Raw genomic sequence first — 21,243 nt, forward strand, 5'->3', positions numbered from 1 at the left:
CAAATTACAGCGACAGAGCAGGAACACACCCAGGGGACCCCACAAGCACTGCCAAGCCCGCCTCCCTCCTGCCCCCAACCCTGCTGCGATGCCAATGCTGCTGCTGTACTCTCTGCGGCCACACACTTGAGGGTCTCAGAACTCTACACACATTAACTCATCAAAGGCCTCAAAATCACTGAGCACTACTATCAGGCCCATTTTTCAGAGAGGGCAACTCACCTACCCCAGGTCATACAGCCGGAGCACAAACCTGAACCAAGACAGCCTTGCTTAAACCCACGCTCCTAACCTCTGAAGACTCTCAGCAGCCAGCCCTGGCCTCGGGGAACCACCAACCTCCGCTAGGAACCTATTTTCCTTTCCCTGCTCCCACGGAGACCTGAGCAGCAGCCCCGGGACAGCAATGCTATCACCTTGGGCACAGCTTTGACAGCCCCAGAAAGGTGCTAGTAAAATGCCAGAGGTTGCAACACCTGTTTTTGGAAGGAGTTTACCTCTAGAGACCGGGAGCAGAGATGCTGAGGATGAGGACGAGGAAGGCTCACGTGTCCAAGTGCACTCAGCAGGCAGAGCGTTCACACCTTCCTTAACGTCCCTGCTACAAGGGAACGCCACCCTGGGCTCCAGGTCCACACTACAGACCCCTACCCTGGGCAAGGAAATAAGGCATTATTGCATTTGGTCCTGTTATCTACATAGCCCTGTCGTGAGAAGCTGTATGTAGACTTTTCTTTATTCATTCATATTTATTGAATGCTTACAGACTTACAAACATGTATATAACTAGTGACTTGTGGGGAGTTAAGCTCACCCACTACCCCCACAGAGCATTATCATGTAATATGGCAGGTGAAGAAAGCCATCACCCAAATCCTGAGCCTGCATGTGGGAAAATTCAGGCTGTCACAGGGTGTAAAATAGCTGAGCCTTTCCAGAAAGCCACCTAGTAAAACAAGCAGTTAGGGCCCTTGAGCACCTCACATCCCATTTAACCCAGCAACTTGGAAATCCAGCCTCTGAAAATTCTCTGAAATGCAGTGAAAAGTTTACACATCGAAATCACCCCTACAAAGTTGTAATTGACAACAGCACAAATTAACTGAAATGTCACTTATCATCCATTAAAGATACAGATTTTTTAAAAAAAGATACAGATCTGAAGACCTAAATCTTAACGATGGGAGGTAGGGCTTTAAATACAATTCTAGCTACTGCGTCTTTAATTTTTCTGTAACAAAAATTACTTTTGCAATGGAAAAATAAAACCCCTGTGTTTAAAAGTCCTGTCCAGAGCCCCAGAGCGGGAGAGGGCTCTCTGGCAGGGTCCTCCCTTTGGGCCATGCCAACCTGCTCTGGCTTTGCTGTGTGAGGGTCTCTCTCCTGCAAGGCCCTAGTCCCACAAGCCCCTCATTTTATCACTTGGTACAATACAGCTCACTGCTACTCAGGACGACATTAGTGACTGTCTGATGAAGGCTCAGCCCCAGTTAATGCAGTTTCTGGGAAACTTTAGAAATCTTGGTGATACGGCTGCTCAGAAAGCTGCTAGGACTATAATGGGGGTGTCTTCAGCCAACAAGTAAATACAAGATCCATTTGCGATCTGTGACCCAGGCTCTGGCAAGAAGAGGCAGGTAGGTGCATCAGCAGCTTTCCCCCTCAAGCAATGGGCCATGTGGATAAGGAAGGACGAGAAGGAGAGAGGATGGGAGGAAAAGAAAGGCCTGACGCCCTTTTTCTCTGTGCAGAAAGGGGTCCTGCAGTTTTTCCTTCTTTTGTCTCCAACACCCAACGTGCACCTCGCTGAAAGCCCACTGGGTGCACCGCCCACTACACACAGCACCCCATGGGGTTATTAATGGTTCTGAATAAAACTAAGGATGCTGGGACCAGCCGGGCTTCCCTGGAACTGGGACTCACACTCTTCATTGACTCGGTCCGAGGACGTTTGCTGAGTACCTGCCCCATGCCAGCCTTTGCGTTAAGCACTAGGATACGTGTAAGACAAGAAGGGCACTACTCGGTTGGAGGCTCATTGTATGGGGAAGCAAAGTAGGAACAGAAAACAAGAAAAGAGAAAAAAAGGTGCAAGCAAACAAAAAATATGCCCCACTCAGTGAGAGGTGGGTCTGGTGGAGTGGACGGTCTGTGACAGCCTCTCAGAAGAGACACCTGAGCTGAGGCTGGGGGACAAGAATGCAGCATCTGGAGAGCTATGGGACCTGGGCTGGTAGGTATTTAACCCCTCTGAGCTCAGCTGCCTGGAGGACAGAATGATGACAGCAGCTACCATTGCACCATGCACAGAAACCACAGGACAATCCACTTAAAATACCTGGGACGGTGGCACTGGCCCCTATGAAACCCACAGTTAACAAATTCTTAGGAGAACACACCATTATGTATCATAAAAATGCAAGCTCTATGCCATCAGGGATGTCTGTCTCTGGTGTTTACTGCTATATCCTCCACAGTAAAATGCCAGGGAAAAAATAGTGCTCAGTACACACTGGCAGAGGGAATGAATGCAATGGTCAGCACTGGTTATTTTAAGTCTTCAGCCTATAAATTTCTCTTCACTTTTTGGTGACTGTATAAAGCTTCGAGTTCTAGATTTTCTCAAAAATAGCTGGAAATCCTCCAAAATGTCCAAAACTGAGTCAAGATTCTTTTCTTTTTTTAGACAGAGTCCCACTCTGTCGCCCTCAGTGGAATGTCGTGGCGTCACAGCTCACAATAACCTCAAAATCCTGGGTTCAAGTGATCCTCTCGCCTCAGCCTCCCAAGTAGCTGGGACTACAGGTGCCCGCCACAACGCCCAGCTAGTTTCAGAGACGAGGTCTTGCTCTTGCTCAGGCCGGTCTTGATCACCTGAGCTCAAGCAATCCACCCTCCTCGGCCTCCAAGAGTGCTGGGATTACAGGCTTGAGCCACCACACCTGGTCAGAGTCAAGATTTCACCGGTTTTCTGTGGCGTCAGGTACAAAACTGTTTTTTGAGTGTCACGTTATTAACCAGGCTCATCCAACCCAAGGTAAGTGACTTCTCAGGCCTGGGAGGTGGGGAGTGCCTCAGCTTTCCTTTTGTTAGCTTTTGGAGTGACTCCCCTTCAAAGGGCTGGCACTCAGAATGAAAATATTACTTGAGAGGTCAAAATAAAATACGCATCAACTTATAAAAACATAAGGTATTGGCTAGGTAAATTAGAGACATCTACACTGCCACTTAAAATGTCATTGGTAAAGTTCACCATTTGCAGAAAATTAAAATGCTAAGTGGAAAAAGTAAAAACCCCCGTGGTACGTGGTTCCTGTTCATAAAACAATGTACACACACAAATAAGACGGGAAGAAAACATCACCTACCAAAATGTTTATGTTAACCAGGGTTGTCTTTGAAGAAAAAATAACACCAGGATTTCCTTGATCAGTTTTCTCCGTGCTCCAATTTTTTTCTTACATACACATGCGCTCAATTTCTCAATTAAAGGAAAATAAAATGTATCGATTTTTACTATTTCCCTTATAGCATGTATTACTCAAGAACAGTCTTTTCTCCGGAAGCTGGAGACGCCGAGGAAGAAAGGGTAGTGTGATGGGACAACCTTGCCAGTGTAAGTTCAGTGTCACCAACCTATGAGGTTAAAACTTAATCTCATGGGTGGCGCCTGTGGCTCAAGGAGTAGGGCGCCGGTCCCATATGCCGGAGGTGGCGGGTTCAAACCCAGCCCCGGCCAAAAAAAACACACACACAAAAAAAAAAACACTTAATCTCAGTTCAAGAAAAGGAAGTCACTCTCCAAAAATCACAAATTAAAAATAAACTTCTGGTAATGCCACTACACTCCTATCAGAATAGCTGAAATAAAGAAGACAAGGCCGGGTGTGGTGGCTCACATCTGTAACCCTCCACTCAGGGAGGCCAAGGCCTGTGGATCGGCCAAGCTCAAGAGTTCGAGACCAGCCAGAGCAACAGTGAGACTCTGTCTCTACTAAAAATTGAAAAACTAGCCAGGTATTGTGAAAGGCGCCTGTTGTTCCAACTACTCGAGAGGCGGAGGCAGGAGGATGGTTTGAACCCAAGAGTTTGAGGTTGCTGTGAGCTACGATGAAGCCAATGGCACTCTACCGCGGGCGACAGAGTGAGACGCTGTCTATAAATAAATAAATAAATAAGTGAATGAATGAAGATTCACTAATAGGCGGGACATGGTGGCTCACACCTGTAATCCTAGCACTCAGGGAGGCCGAAGTGGGTGGATCTCCTGAACTCAGGAGTTTGAAACCAGTCTGAGCAAGAGTGAAACCTCATCTCTACTAAAAATAGAAAAAAAAAAAAACTAAGGAGGCATCGTGTCAGGCACCTGCAGTCCCAAGTACTTGGGAAGCTAAAGTAAGGGGATCACCTGAGCACATGAGTTTGAGGTTGGTGTGAGCTGTGACACCACAGCACTCTACCCAGGGTGACAGAGTGAGACTCTGTCTCAAAAAAAAAAAAAGTTACTAATCACAGTAAGCGACACCACACCTACCAAAATGGCAATGAATGAGTTGCTCCCAGTCGTAGTGGGCGAGCACTGCCATAACAAACCCCCATACTGGATGCCCAAACAGCAGGACTGTAACCTGCCACAGTCACGGACACTGTGAGCCCAGAGTGAGGTGTCAGCACATTTGATTTCTCCTGAGGCCTCTCTCCTTGGCTTGAGGGTGGTCACCTTCTGGCTGTGTCCTTGTGGGGTCTTTCCTCTGATGTCTCTCTGGATGTTTAAACTCCTCATCTTAGAAAGACACCACTCAGACTGGATGTGGGCTCGCCCTAAAGGTTCATTTTAAACTGCTCCTCTCTTCAAAGTCCCCATGTCCTTGGGTCAGGGCTTCAACATATGAATTTGGGGAGGAGGAGGGAATTCAGCCCGTAATGTTTCTTCTAAGCGCTCCTCAGTTCGTAAAAAGCCTGACCTCATAGTCATAGCCCAGGCATGAATTTCTCCCCCAATAGTTTTTTGGGGGTGGGGAGGGTGGTTTTATTTTTCTGTAAAGACAAGAAGAGATGCCAAAAGGACAGTAAGAAACACAGTCACTGATAGTAAACGTCAACTTCCGTAGCCCAGTGCTCCGGGCCTGGGTGAGACAACCCCAAGGGTCCCTTGGCAGTGTCTGGAGACATTTTTTGATTGTCACAAGGGGGCGTGGAAGGTGCTACCCATGTCTAGTGGGTAGAGTCCAGGGATGGTGCCAAAAATTCTACGGTTCAGAAGGACCCCCACAACAGAGCATTAGGGAGCCCAAAATGCCAGGAATGTCGAGGCTGAAAGTCACTGACGTCTAACCTGATGGGTCTGACTTCATCTCTCGTCACCACAAACTGCTGATGGAGGATGGGGGTTCCTGCCAGGCATATTATGAGCAGGGCGCTGTTGACACTACACACTGCTTCTTCCTTAGGGACAGCAGCCACCTGGCTCTTTCCTGACATTCAGCAAACACCTCAGGGACTTTTTTTTTTTTGGAGACAGAGTCTCATTTTGTCGCCCTCAGTAGAGTGCTGTGATGTCACAACTCACAGCAACCTCCAACTCCTGGGCTTAGGTGATCCTCTCACCTCAGCCTCCCGAGTAGCTGGGGCTACAGGCACCCGCCACAGCTCCCAGCTATTTTTTGTTGCTGTTTGACCAGGGCCAGGTTTGAACCCGCCACCCTCGGCATATGGGGCCGGCGCCCTACCCACTGAGCCACAGGCCCCGCCCAACACCACAGAGAATTTACTGGGATGACGGAAGAGCATCCAGCTCTCACTAGAAGCCTTTTTTTCCTCCTCCCCTTCCAACTGTCCTCATCACCCCCTAGAACACTGTTTAGACAAAAATGAAAGCAGCATTAGCATTCCCCAATCAACCTCATAATCACTGCTTAAAAATATGACTTCTGTAGATAACTTGGCAAAATAGGAAAAGAATTTTTAATCTCTGAGCATCACCAGATTATCCTATTTCCCTCCTCTTGTAGGAATAATATTATATTTTTAGCCTGACCGTGGCATTTTAGCGTAGGCCACTACTTCCTGAATGTCAAACATGACGTGGGGCATCTACAAACCTCATTAACAGAACTGATTTCAGACTTTAAGTTGATTCCCTGTTCTTCACTGAAATGAATTCTAAAAGGAAAGTTCTTGCCATAATTGCAAGGAGACAACAAATTATCATTCGGCACAAACAGAAGGAACTACAGAAATAATTACTAAGACTTAAATGTCTGGCTGAGTTCCCCCCAAAAAAGTGATTGCTGGCAATGTTTCCCACTGACCAATCTTTATTGGCGTATCAATCTTCTAAACTTACATACATTAAACAACCACTATTAATAAAATCAGCACCATGACAACTGTGTAAGTATAATTAACAATAAAAGTATTATAACTGGTCTTATTCTTTACAAATTAAACCAAAATACACCACTGTCATAAGTTAAAAGGTACTTCAAGTCCATTCCCAAAGGCAGCCATAGAACACAGCCAGCCCTTCTCACTGACTTTCATCACCGCACCTAAGTAAAGATACCAAAAGAAATTTCTGTTCTGAAAAGGCCCAAAAGTCCAAAGAGGTTCAATGCTTTGCCTCCTCCTTCCAACGTGTAGCTGAAGTCAAGCTCAAAGCATTGCCCCATCTCCTTGAGGACTGGCCCACAGGGACCTGCCCTCCCCAGAGGCTGCTGAGAAGCTGGGAGAGCTCTTCCCAGGGAAGCTCTGACTGATGGGGCTCCAGAGTCCACGCACCATCCCTCAGAGTCCCCCTCTGGGTTTAGAATGAGGCAACCCCAGTCTCCACAAAGGCAGAGAACACCTGGTCTGGTTTTGGTCAGCAAAGGGACTCCCTAACTGGATGTGGATGGTGCAAGTGCAGCTGGGGAGCTGGTAGCGGACGCAGAGATCACTTCCTGATGGACGGCTGCCAAGCCTGGTTCCACTGTTCTCATCCAAAGGGGGCGAAAAGCTCCATTCAACTCTTCCACCTTGGAAAGGGAAGGTCTGGGGATGTCTGGATTTCACCCACCAACAACACCCTCTCCCCTGAACATCCCCCTTTATGCTGTATGCCTACTACTACCTCCACCCATCAAGGAAAGGATTTTAAAACAAGCAGTATGCTACATTCCTGACACTGCCTCCATTTTCTCAAAGGAAGGGCACTAACACACACGCACACACACACACACCCCATACACAGCAGATCCTTGGGATCTGCCATTTCTGTGTTTGCAAATGCATCTGCTCCCTAAAACTCGAGAACCCAAATCAATACTCACAGCACTTTCAAAGACATTCATAGATACATGCTGTGTGGCCAAAATTTGAGCTTCGCCACCCACACGCCTCTGGCTGAGGCTGCACAAGACTCGCTCCGCCTTCCCTCCCCACTCACACGCTGTAAACAAGAGCCGTTTCCATGATCTGTTTACTGTCGTATGTTTTACATTTTTGTGCTTTTTCTTGGTGATTTCTCTATTTCAAATGCCCACCGCACTTCACCCCCCACAGCACAATGCTGAAGTGCTGGCGAATGCTCCTAAGCCCAGACAGGCTGGATGTTCCTTACCAAAACCACACGTGTTTGAGAAGCTTGTTGAAGGAGGAATTACAGTGCTATTGGCTGTGAGTTCAAGTCAGTCCATCAACAATATATATGAAATATGGGGGTCTCTAAACAGAAAAACACCTAAAACAAAGTTCCGTTTTGATCAGCTGACAAAGATGTTGCGACCAGAGGCTTGTAGGAACCTGTCCTTGTCCATCCCCAGGAGGAAAGGCTCAGCATTCGATAATTCTGTGCTCGCAGTGACTTTCTAGAACATAACTCCTAAGAATAATGAGAGTCACTACCTCCATCGCGGCAAAGAGAAAGGGCATTTTAATTTCCTTACCAGTAAAACAAGGATTAAAAAAAACATCATCAAAGGGCCATTGCGCAATGTAAATAAGGAAATACTAGTTCAAAGCCAAAACACTGCAGATCCTTGTGGGATAAAATAAGAATAAATGTTCATTTTTCTCCTCCACAGTCAAGGAATGAGTCACACAGACATGTGGATTTAAGTCTGTGTTCTCAGGCAAAAGGTAAGCATGAGCCTTGAAATGCCTCTGATGCATCCTCCCAGCTGCCAGTCACCTCCACGGGATGGAGCCTCGCGCAGGGATCTGCTCCCAAGGTCAGCAGTGCGCACCTGTCTATAGCAGCCTCACCCGGTCAGTGTAACAAACTACTGCAACTGTAGTGGCTTAAAACAATGCAAATGTATTATCTTACAGCTGCAGAAGCCAGAAGTCCAGAATGGGGCTCCTGGGGTTAAAATCAAGATGTCAGCAGGGCTGCGTCCTCTGTAGGCTCCTTGCTTTCCCCCATCTAGAGGCCCTGCATTCCCCGGCTTGTGGCCCCTTCCTCCATGTTCAGGCACAGCACAGCATCTTCCAATCTGTCCCTAACTGACATTCACTCTCCTACCTCCATTGCTCACGTTTAAGAAGCTCTGTGATTAAACTGGACCCACAAGGATGATCCAGGATGATCTTTCCATCTCAAGATCATTAACTTCATCACATGTGCCATGTAATATAACAACACCATATGTGATTCGAATGTGGACACGGAGTGGGGGGGCATTAGGCTGCCCACCACATCATATATATTATAACCTCCAGAAGAACCCAAATTTCATATTATTGAGTCCTTTCCATTAAATGCTTGGCTTCTTATATTTTTATAAGTATATCTTTGTAAAATTCTTCACATAAATAAATTGTATGCTAATTTTTTTAAATGTTCTGCATATTATTATGTTCCTTTCTGGCACAGGGGAGATAACTGGCTGAATTTTTTTTTTTCTTTTTTAGAGACAGAGTCTCCTCTGTCACTCAGGCTACAGTTGTCATGGCATCAGCCTAACTCACCGCAACCTCAAATTCCTGGGCTCAAGCAATCCTCTTGCCTCAGCCTCCAGAGGAGGAGGGACCACAGGCACTAGCCACAACTAGCCACCAGGCTAATTTTCTATTTTCAGTAGAGACAGGGTCTTGTTCTTGCTTAGGCTAGTCTTGAACTCCTGAGCTCAAGCAATCCAGAATGCTAGGATGACAAGTATGAGCCACCATGCCTGGCCCCCAACATGCCTAGCTCTGGCCTAGCTCTCACAGCTCTTTTCTTTTTCTTTTCTTTTTTTTTTGAGATGGAGTCTCACTTTGTCATCCTTGGTAGAGTATCATGGCATCACAGCTCACAGCAACCTCAAACTCTTAGGCTCAAGTGATCCTCTTGCCTCAGCCTTTCAAGTACCTGGGACTACAGGAGCCCGCCACAATGCCTGGTGAGTTTTTCTATTTTTAGTAGAGATGGGATCTCAAACTTGCTCTGGCTGGTCTCAAACTCCTGAGCTCAGGCAAACCACCCACCTAGGCCTCCCAGAGTGCTAGGATTACAGGTGCAAGCCACCAAGCCCAGCCTAGGCTAATTTTTAACTTTAACAAAGGGCCCAGCCTGGAGGATGTCTTAGATATATAAACTAACCAATCCAGAACGACACTCCCCTGAGATGGCCTGGACACCCCAGATAATGTTCCTCTGCCTTAATCATCTCAGGTACCAGGCACCAGACAACCAGATACCCTGCCATAGGCCAGGGCTCAACAGAATTAAACAAACTAGCCAACCCCACCCTGCCACTCACATTCCTCTGTCCTGCCTTCCCATGGAAACCCCAATAAAGGCTCTGGGCTAAACCTTCCCCTCACTCCTGTCTCTGCCCTGATGGCCCTGGGGTCTTTCCCAGGTGGCCCGGTGTGCTGTGGCATGGCATGTGGGACCTCTTGTGTATCATAAACTTTCTTTTCTCGTCACAAGCCTTTTCTCTGTCTCCTCTTTTAACCAACATCCTCAGACTGACCCTATCGTGAAAGAAGACAAAAAAAAAAAAATGCCACCAAAAAAAAGTCTTCACTAGAATATGGGCCTCATCTTAAGTCATCTATTTCAGAAGCCAAACATGATCTAACTGATGCCCCTCGGGGCAGTAGGATATCTTCCCTGGCCTGCCATTCTCTTCTCCTATCCACCCCCCCCACACTGTCTTCCCTGGCCTGCCATTCCCTTCTCCTGTCCCCCCCCCCACTGTCTTCCCTGGCCTGCCATTCTCTTCTCCTGTCCCCCCCCCACTGTCTTCCCTGGCCTGCCATTCTCTTCTCCTGTCCCCCCCCACTGTCTTCCCTGGCCTGCCATTCTCTTCTCCTGTCCCCCCCCCCACTGTCTTCCCTGGCCTGCCATTCCCTTCTCCTGTCCCCCCACCCACTGTCTTCCCTGGCCTGCCATTCCCTTCTCCTGTCCCCCCCACCCACTGTCTTCCCTGGCCTGCCATTCCCTTCTCCTGTCCCCCCCCCACTGTCTTCCCTGGCCTGCCATTCCCTTCTCCTGTCCGCCCCCCCACTGTCTTCCCTGGCCTGCCATTCCCTTCTCCTGTCCCCCCCCACTGTCTTCCCTGGCCTGCCATTCCCTTCTCCTGTCCCCCCCCCCACTGTCTTCCGTGGCCTGCCATTCCCTTCTCCTGCCCCCCCTCACTGTCTTCCCTGGCCTGCCATTCCCTTCTCCTGCCCCCCCTCACTGTCTTCCCTGGCCTGCCATTCCCTTCTCCTGTCCCCCCCCCACTGTCTTCCCTGGCCTGCCATTCTCTTCTTCTATCCACCCCCCCTCACTGTCTTCCCTGGCCTGCCATTCTCTTCTCCTATCCACCCCCCCCCCCACTGTCTTCCCTGGCCTGCCATTCTCTTCTCCTATCCACCCCCCCCCACTGTCTTCCCTGGCCTGCCATTCCATTCTCCTGTCCTCCCCCCCCCCACTGTCTTCCCTGGCCTGCCATTCTCTTCTCCTGTCCCCCTCCCCCACTGTCTTCCCTGGCCTGCCATTCCCTTCTCCTGTCCCCCCCACCACTGTCTTCCCTGGCCTGCCATTCTCTTCTCCTGTCCCCCCCCCCACTGTCTTCCCTGGCCTGCCATTCCCTTCTCCTGTCCCCCCCACCACTGTCTTCCCTGGCCTGCCATTCTCTTCTCCTGTCCCCCCCCCCACTGTCTTCCCTGGCCTGCCATTCTCTTCTCCTGTCCCCCCCCCACTGTCTTCCCTGGCCTGCCATTCCCTTCTCCTGTTCCCCCCCCCACTGTCTTCCCTGGCCTGCCATTCTCTTCTCCTGTCCCCCCCCACACACGCTGTCTTCCCTGGCCTGCCATTCTCTTCTCCTGTCCCCCTCCCCCACTGTCTTCCCTGGCCTGCCATTCTCTTCTCCTGCCCCCGCCCCCACTGTCTTCCCTGGCCTGCCATTCCCTTCTCCTGTTCCCCCCCCCCACTGTCTTCCCTGGCCTGCCATTCTCTTCTCCTGTCCCCCCCCACACACACTGTCTTCCCTGGCCTGCCATTCTCTTCTCCTGTCCCCCTCCCCCACTGTCTTCCCTGGCCTGCCATTCTCTTCTCCTGCCCCCCCCCCCACTGTCTTCCCTGGCCTGCCATTCTCTTCTCCTGTTCCCCCCCCCACTGTCTTCCCTGGCCTGCCATTCCCTTCTCCTGTTCCCCCCCCCACTGTCTTCCCTGGCCTGCCATTCTCTTCTCCTGTCCCCCCCCACACACACTGTCTTCCCTGGCCTGCCATTCCCTTCTCCTGTTCCCCCCCCCACTGTCTTCCCTGGCCTGCCATTCTCTTCTCCTGTCCCCCCCCACACACACTGTCTTCCCTGGCCTGCCATTCTCTTCTCCTGTCCCCCTCCCCCACTGTCTTCCCTGGCCTGCCATTCTCTTCTCCTGCCCCCCCCCCCCACTGTCTTCCCTGGCCTGCCATTCCCTTCTCCTGTTCCCCCCCCACTGTCTTCCCTGGCCTGCCATTCTCTTCTCCTGTCCCCCCCCACACACACTGTCTTCCCTGGCCTGCCATTCTCTTCTCCTGTCCCCCTCCCCCACTGTCTTCCCTGGCCTGCCATTCTCTTCTCCTGCCCCCCCCCCCACTGTCTTCCCTGGCCTGCCATTCTCTTCCCCTGCCACCCCACCCCCCACACTCAGCATGTGGTGAGACATTCAGACTTGAAGCCATAGACCAGTGAGGCTCTCTGAGCCAGTGAGAGGCGTGGTCAGAAGAAGAGAAGGCAGCAGTCAGAGAAGGCCCACCAGACTTCTAGCTGAGCCATCTGGAAGAGGTTGTCCTCCCTCCACTCCCAGAGCAGAGGTTTCACTCTCCTTTGATAAATGTATAAATTGGCTGAGTCCTTCTCTCTCTCAACAGGATTTTCTAGGCACCTACTCTGTGCCAGGCTCTATGGGATAGGAATTCAGATGTCATGCCCAGGGCCCCATGGCATCCCTGGCTCAATGATCACGCCAGCGGGTGTCAAACTGCCATAGGATGAGAAAGAAGAGGAACGGAGAGGCTCCCAGATCTGATCTCCACTGAGGAACATCAGGGGAAGGCTTCCCTGAAGATACAAGGCCAAGGTGAAAAGAGAAGAAAAGGACATTCCAGGCAGAACTTGTGAACAAGGTCAGGCACTGTAGCTCACGCCTGTAATCCCAGCACTCTGGGAGGCCGAGGCGGATAGACTGCCTGAGCTCACAAGTTCAAGACCAGCCTGAGCACCCTGTCTCTAAAAATAGCTGGCGTTGTGGTAAGCACTTGTAGTCCCAGCTACTCAGGAGGCTGAGGCAAAGAGAATCACTGGAGCCCAAGAGTTTGAGGTTGCTGTGAGCTATGATGCCACAGCACTCTACCAAGGGTGAAAAAGTAAAAGTCCATCTCAAAAAAAAAAAAGAGAACATGTGAACAGCATGTGCAAAGGGCCTGCGTCACAAGGGAGCCCAAGAGGGGGAGACACCGCATAGCACTGCCCAACAGAACTCTCCATGCGGGTGCAAACGCCAGCCAACCAGGCGCCACTGGCCACATGGGAGTGATAGGCACTGAAATGGAGTGGCCCTGAGGAACTGAATTTGCAAGTTTATTTAAATTATTTGAAATCTGAATTTAAACAGCCATGTGGGGCTAGCAGACTAGACAGTGCGGGGCTGAGGCACTCAGGGCCTTACAGAGCTGGGAAGCCACAAGGGTCTGCAGCAGAACAGCTCCGTAACCCCATCATTTGGCCACATCAGTCCTGGCTGCAGAGACCTTGTGAGATAGTGAACAGCACAGATGCAGGGGACAAGTGGTAATGGTGACAATGGCAACAGGGACCATGATAACCAGGGTGGTGGCACTGCTGACAGAGACATGAACAGATTCCAGAGCAATTTACATGATTAGCAACCCATTCTCTGAGCCTGGGAACACCAGAGAAAGCAAGACAGGCTCATGGTAGGAGCAAGACCACACGTCTGGGTTTGGCCTGGTGGAGGACAGGATTTGGCTCCATCAGACCAGGAAGCAGAGAAGGGAAAGAGATACAGAACCAAAATGTGAGCCACTGCAACATTTTATGATCAGACAGCCAAGGATGGGGCAGGGGAATCATAGGGCTGTCACAAAAGACACCAGAAAAACCATCAAACTGGGTCTCAAATTTTCATGGTATTCAAGGAAAATGAAAACACACCATCTGCACAAGAACTTACCTGTTCTCAGCAGTGTTATTTATAATAGCCCAAAACTGGAAATCACCTGAATATCCATCAGGGTAAATGGATAAACAAAATGCGTATACACACACAATGGAATTCTTTTTTTTTTTTTTTTTTTATAGAGACAGAGTCTCACTTTATGGCCCTGGCAGAGTGCCGTGGCCTCACACAGCTCACAGCAACCTCCAGCTCCTGGGCTCAAGCGATTCTCCTGCCTCAGCCTCCCGAGCAGCTGGAACCACAGGCGCCCGCTACAACGCCCGGCCATTTTCTGGTTGCAGTTTGGCCGGGGCCGGGTTTGAACCCGTCACCCTCGGCATATGGGGCCGGCGCCCTACCGACTGAGCCACAGGTGCCACCCCACAATGGAATTCTATTAAGCAATAAAAAGGAACTTCAAACACATTATGCTAAAAAATCAGTCAGGCCTGCTGCACACTCCTATAGTCCCAACTGCTCAGGAGGCTGAGGCAAGAGGATCACTAGAGCCCAGGAGTTTGAGGTTGCTATGAGCTATGATGAAAGCGTGGCACTCTACCCAGAGAGACAGAGTAAGACTCCGTCTAAAAAACAAACAAAAACATTATATTAAGTGAAAATAGCCAGCCACAAAACAACATATTGTGTGGTTCCATTCACAGGAAATTTCCAGAAAGAACTAACCTGTAGAAACAGAGAGCAGATCAGTGGTGGCCTGGGACATGAGCAGGGATTAACTGTAAATAGGAGCACAAAGGAATTTGGGGGGAGTGATGAAAATGTTCAAAAACTAGACTGTGGGCCAGGCCAATTGGTGCATAGCTGTAATCCAGTTTTGGGAGGCCAAGAAAACAGGATGGCATGAGGCCAGGAGGTTGCAACTAGCCGGGGCAACACAGCAAGACCCTGTCTCTACAAAAAATTTACTAATAGCCAGGCATGGTGGTACACACCTGTAGTCCCAGCTACTCAAGCGTCTGAGGCAGGAAGATCGCTTGAGACCAGGAGAACAAGGTTGCAGTGTGCTATGATGGTACCACTGCACTCTAATTCAGGCAACAGAACAAAACCCTGTCTCAAAAAAAAAAAAAGAAAGATAGCCGGGCGTTGTGGTGGGCACCTGTTGTCCCAGCTGCTCGGGAGGCTGAGGCAAGAGAATCGCTTAAGCCCAGGAGTTGGAGGTTGCTGTGAGCTGTGTGAGGCCATGGCACTCTACCGAGGGCCATAAAGTGAGACTCTATCTCTACAAAAAAAAAAAAAAAAAAGAAAGAAAGAAACTATAATAGTTAGGATTGTAAAACTGCATACATTACTTTAACGAATTGTGCACTTTCAATGACTATATTAAAACTCGTGGCACAGTACGTACCTAAATATTCACCTCTTCTTTTTCAATCCAGTTCACATTCAAAACTTCCTAGTACCCTAAGTTCAAATACATTAAGCATCCTTGTCCAATTTGTCCATAATACCTAGAATTTACTGTAACGACAAGGCAGTCTCAGGCTGGCTGGAGCCAAACCTCTTGTCCTTTCTACAATATCACACCATGGCCTCTAAGTGAATAGAATACTTCATAAATTCATTTTCCTGAATTTGACCACAAAAGAGCAACGAAGTCCACAATATTTCTAAATTTCCCATTGTAAAAGGCCTCCACTTCTCAAAGGAGAGGTCCAGTAACAAACCTCATGCAAACACCTAACCCTTGCTATTAACTCTAGTAAACGCCTAAGGCATGTTGAGCGCTTCCTGTTTTTTTTTATTTTTTGATACAGAGTCATACTTTGTCACCATTCTCTTGCCTCAGCATCCCAAGTAGCTGGGACTACAGGCGCCAGCCACAACACCCAGCTATTTTGTTGTTGTTGTCATTGTTGCTTAGCAGGCCCCAGCTGGGTTGGAGCCCACCAGTCCTGGTGCATGTGGCTAGTGCCCTAACCACTGAGCAATGGGCCCCGAGCGGAGCATTTACTGTTCCAAATTTAACATGGGTTAAACAACCCTAGGGGGTATATATAATTACTGTTCTACCCACTTTACAGATGAAAAACTTGAGGCTCAGAGAGGTAAAGCAGTTTTCCCAAGATCACATTAGCTAGTTAAGCGTCAGAGCCTGGGCTAAATTAAACCAGCCCCTTGACTCCCAGCTCAGGGATCCTAACCAACAATCTCTGCTGCGTCACAGGAAGGGAACTCTATTCAGCAGCCAGAAGCAAAGGAGATGACATCATTAAATGGTTCCCAGCAATATGGGGCAAATGTCTGGTTTCCTAACCAAACTATTTCAACTGAAAAAAAAAAAAACAAACTATTTCAACTGTTTTCTCAACATCAGGATGTGGTAACTTTCTCAAGAAAGAAAAGAGCTTTGGGGCCGGAGGATTCCTCCAGCAAGGAAGCTGCATGTCCTGGCAACACGTGCTGAGTGATCCCAGAACTAAATACATTCTGTCCCCTGGGACATGTGGCACCTTGCTTTTTGTTTGTTTGTTTGGGGGAGGGGTTCTTTTGTTTTGTTTTTACCACAAATCTCCACCATTCTATACCTTTACTGCCTCGAATAATTAGGTGAAATAGGTGGATTGGGTTTAAATCCACCCCTCTCACTATCACTATGACCATGAACAAAATATTATTTTCAGAGACAGGGTCTCACGGTATTGCCTAGGCTGGAGTGCAATGGCATCATGGTTCACTGTGCTGCAAACTCTAGGTCCGAAGCGATCCTCCCACCTCAGCCTCCCAAGTAGCTGGGACTACAAGTGCACACCAACGCACCCGGCTACCATGAATTAACTATTTAGCATTAATCAATCTCAGTTTCCTTGTCCATAAAATAGGAGAATTAACTCCCCAAACTCATACAGTCATTTTGAGAATTAAAAAAGGGCCATGATCTGGGCGGCACCTGTGTCTCAGTGGGTAGGGTGCTGGCCCCATACCGAGGGTGGCAGGTTTGAACCCGCCCCAGCCAAACTGCAACAAAAATTAGCTGGGCATTCTGGCGGGTGCCTGTAGTCCCAGCTACTCTGGAGGCTGAGGCAAGAGAATTGCTTAAGCCCAGGAGTTGGAGGTTGCCATGAGCTGTGACGCCATAGCACTCTACCAAGGGCAATAAAGTAAGACTCTGTCTCTTTAAAAAAAAAAAAAAAAAAGGGGCCATGATCTCAAGTGCCAATACATTACACATTAGTTTCTTCTTCCTTTAACTCCCCTCTCATTCCTCCTCCCCTTCTCCCCTAGTTATATTCCATCCATCTCTCTGTGCTTCCAAACATCAGGATCCCCAACTTGACTCCTAAAAATGCAAATTATATACAAAAACATTTATGCAAATACATGGCACTCAAGGTACAAGATTTGACTCTGAATCCATGTTACTATTCTGGAAATAAATTAGTTCTAAAGCCCACAAACTCTGAAGAGGGTGTGATTCTCCATTCCAATACCAACCAGAAGCTTTTCAGTATACGGGGTTGACATAAGGTTTGTGTACAATTTAAAATAGTTTGCTCACGATCCTTATGTCCACCCTGTATATAAAATTATCTGCATCACTCCCCCTAGGCTTCCATATTAACCATGCTAGTAACAATTGCTTTTAAATAATAATTTGCATTTTTCTCTTATGCAATGAATCAAAAGTTCTCAACTATAACTAGGCGGATAAAATAATCTCGGAGGCCAGGTGAGATGGCTCACAAGAGGGAGACCCCGCCTCTAATATAGTCAGGCGTTCTGGAGGGAGCCTGTAGTCCCAGCTACTCAGGAGAGGCAAAAGAATCGCTTGAGTCCAGGAGTCTGAGGTTGCTATAAGCTTGTGAGCTAGAACGCCATAGTACTCTACCAAGGGTGACAAAGTGAAACTCTTGTCTATATCTATCTATATACATATATACACACACACACACATATATATATGTATCTGGGGAGCCTTGAAAAATAGATAGATACCCAGGTCCCACCCCAGACTGTTGATTCAAAGATGTAGAATGGGGCAGAGGATGGGAGTTATTTGTGTTTCCAGGTGATCTCAATGCGCAGCTGCGGCAGAACACCCACCCCTTCGGGCAGGTCTTGTTTACTTCATTTCTGCATTCCCATCACTTGGCACGGCCTCTGCACATAGTAGGCATCTCGTCTGCCACAGTGGCATCAATTTGTTCCCGGCACAAATTAACCACAGGACATCAGAGTCCACTGATCATATTAATTCATTAAAATATTTACCGAGGGGGCGGCGCCTGTGGCTCAGTCGGTAAGGCGCCGGCCCCATATGCCAAGGGTGGCGGGTTCAAACCCGGCCCCGGCTGAACTGCAAACCAAAAAAAAAATAGCCGGGCGTTGTGGCGGGTGCCTGTAGTCCCAGCTACTCGGGAGGCTGAGGCAAGAGAATCGCCTAAGCCCAGGAGTTGGAGGTTGCTGTGAGCTGTGTGAGGCCACGGCACTCTACCGAGGGCGATAAAGTGAGACTCTGTCTCTACAAAAAAAAAAAAAAAAATTTACCGAGGGCTTACTTTATGCACCAGGCACTGACATGCCTACAATATAGGGCAAGAGCGAAGGAAGGGGCGCGGGAACGGTCTTTGGGTCAGACGGTCGATCCCGACCTCGATCTCCTTCTGCAGCGTCTTCCCTGCTGTTGTGAATCTCAAGCTCCGTTTCTCCTCTGTACTGGAGCCTCCTCACGAAAGGATTCAGGGAAACCAGGGACAAAGACCCCACAAAATGGCAGCCGGCATCATTCCTTTTTTTTATTTCTTAATTGCACAGACACCTGGCGAAGCCACCCTAGGAGTTCGCCCTCCCCATCCACTGCGTCTCCAGTTCCAAGCAACTAACGCTGCAATAAACAGCGGCTACAGGAAGTGTCCAGATCCGGGTGGACGCTCCCGGGAGAGGCAGGTCGGCGCGGCCGCGGCCCCGCCCCGCGCCGTGCGCAGCCCGCAGTGGGCAGCAGCCTCACCTGGGCGGCCCGCAGCCACGCACACCTCCGGGTCCCGCCCCCCAAGCACTGTGATTGGCAGGTCTAGGCGGAACCTGGAAATCCGCATTTTCACCAGCTTTTCCCCTCTCCCGCCCCATCAACTCCCCCTCCCCCAGGTAAGTCTGTAGAAGGCGATGCCACAGCTCTCAAAACCTCAACCGATCGCGCTGCCATCCTCAGAGCAAGAAGATGGCTAGGCCCAAAATATCAACCCGTTCCCTCTCTCCAAATGAGGGAAAACCCACGCCTCCGCCATGCCTAGGCTGCCCTCGGTGTCTGCCGCTTGCTGAAGGGCACAGCAGACGGCAGACCCTGCCCCTCTGAGAGTGTTCCTTACCACAAATTGTATGTGGGAGGGAATCCCAGGGAGCACTGTCATCAATCCGGCCGGAGGAGCCCCTCCCACCCTCCTGCGGCTGCTAATCGAGTCCACCCCGGGCCGGAGGGACAAGCGGCCATCCCGCGCGCAGGTGGTTCTCTGCACAGCCTCTAGGGACTGACCCAGAGGCGCTGATGGGGAACCCCGCGACGTAGGCTGTGCCCCCCTCCCCCGAAGCTGAGCATAATCCAGCTCCCAAGGAATGGTCCCCGCTCAGAGCACGGTTAGATACCGGCCAAATAGTAATTACAGCGACAAAGGGTAGGCACAAAACAACTAAAACGGTTCAAAGGCACGGCTGATCCTAATTCCGCCGGCGCGTAAACAGCGCTGGAGCAGGCCTCTCCGGGTTTCTAAAGGAAGGTGGGTAAGGGAGCGAGGCAGCCGCGCGCCGGAGCTCAAACGGGCCGGGATGGCCGGGCGCCCGGCGCAGGGTGGAACCGAGGGGGCCCTCCCGCTTCCCCCGCCCGGCCGCCGGCTCATGGCGCCGGGGGCGGCGCGCGGCCAACCTGTCAGGCCCGGCCCGGGCTCCGGGCGCGCGGACAAAGGAGGGCGGCCGGCCCTGACGCACTCACCCGGAGCGGGGCCTGCTGTCCATCCGCTTCTTCTGGCGCACCGGCTGCAGCGGGATGTTGTCCGTCATGTCGGCGGCGCCGCCCGCCTTGGCCGCCGCGCCCCCAGCGCCGCCTGGGCCGCCGCCCGGTCCGGCCTCCGCGCCGCCGCCCGCCGGCGCCGCGCCGCCCCGGGGGAGGAGGCGGCGGCAGCGGGCGGGCCGGGCCCGCAGCGAGGGGGCGAGCTCGCGAGCGCCGGGCCACGCGCGGAGCCGCCCGCACGGCCCGACCGACGGACACGGGCGCACCATGGGACCGAGCTCCGCGCTGCGCCCGCTCGCTCCACTCGGCGCCTACCACCGGGGGCGGCGGGGCCGTGTCCGCGCCGCCGCCGCCGCAGTGTCCCCGCCCCCGGCCCGCGCCGCGCGCCCCCCACGCGCGCCCACCCGGCCACGCGCCCCCCGCCCACGCCCGCCGTGCGCGCGCGCGCCCTGCCGCCGCACCCCCCAAATCCCACAATAGCAGAGACACACCAGCCGTGCAGGAGCACACACTCTCAGTCCCATCCACACCACACCTGACACACACAGTCACACGCACCCGGCCACGCTCACTCCATCAGTCACATTTCACTCTCTCACAGTCTCTTCCACCAAAGTTTCTATTCACATTCAAGCCCTACACGCACACAACTGCCATTGCTGACCTCCCCAACATCCCACATTCATCATCAGTCACCCCCCTGTTGGTCATCCTCATCCACAGACCCTGCATCTCAGGCCTCACACGCTTGTGTCCCTAGGAATGACAGTCACACAGGGACACACACCTGGGCTCAGAGAGCGTTGGTGGTATAGTGGTGAGCATAGCTGCCTTCCACACCTGGGCTCAGCTGTTCAGATTCCCACACCCACCATCCTTCGCTATCCTCACACCTGGATTCCTGAAACTCAGTCTCACACACATACCTCATTCGTCCAAACACCCTTAGAATAAACTTCATTCTCACACCCGCTTCCCCACCCATGAGCCCCACTCTCAGACCTCCAGCATCAGTCACATTCCACCTGCCACTGTGACTCACAACCTCTCACACACACACCTGACTCCCAGCCCAAGTCACCCAGCCCAAGTCACCCTCACTTTCACACTCCCACACCGTGTCTGGGACCCATGAACTTTCTACAGGCCTGATAAAGCTGAGCACAGTGACTCACGCCTGTAATTCTAGCACTTTGGGAGGCCGAGGCAGGTGGATTGCCTGAGCTCAGGAGTTTGAGACCATCCTGAGCAAAACTAAGATCCTGTCTCTACTAAAAATAGAAAAAACTGGCGGTGCCATGGCTCAGTGAGTAGGGTGGCCAAACTGCAACAAAAAATAGCCAGGCATTGTAGCAGGTACCTGTAGTCCCAGCTACTCTGGAGGCTGAGGCAAGAGAATAACATAAGTGCTGTGAGCTGTGACTCTACAGCACTCTACCCAGGGGACAAAGTGAGACTCTGCCTCTTAAAAAAAAAAAAATAGAGGGCGGCGCCTGTGGCTCAGTCGGTAGGGCGCCAGCCCCATATACCAAGGGTGGCGGGTTCAAACCCGGCCCGGCCAAACTGCAACCAAAAAATAGCCAGGCGTTGTGGCAGGCGCCTGTAGTCCCAGCTACTTGGGAGGCTGAGGCAAGAGAATCGCTTAAGCCCAGAAGTTGGAGGTTGC

At 50.8% G+C, this 21,243-nt stretch overlaps 1 protein-coding gene across 1 annotated transcript in view; it reads right to left on the reverse strand.

Annotated features, from left to right (window-relative positions):
- The window catches only part of ATP9A (ATPase phospholipid transporting 9A (putative)), a 138,367-nt gene extending 118,546 nt beyond the window's left edge, over window positions 1-19,821 (reverse strand). Inside the window, exon 1 of the mRNA XM_053574054.1 lies at window positions 19,560-19,821. Coding sequence (XP_053430029.1) covers window positions 19,560-19,627 — 68 coding nt within the window. The 5' untranslated portion in view covers window positions 19,628-19,821. The remainder of the gene's footprint in view (window positions 1-19,559) is intronic.
- Between the last annotated feature and the right edge of the window lie 1,422 nt (window positions 19,822-21,243).

This window comes from Nycticebus coucang, chromosome 21, assembly GCF_027406575.1.
Source record: "Nycticebus coucang isolate mNycCou1 chromosome 21, mNycCou1.pri, whole genome shotgun sequence".
In the NCBI taxonomy this organism is placed as follows: domain Eukaryota; kingdom Metazoa; phylum Chordata; class Mammalia; order Primates; family Lorisidae; genus Nycticebus; species Nycticebus coucang.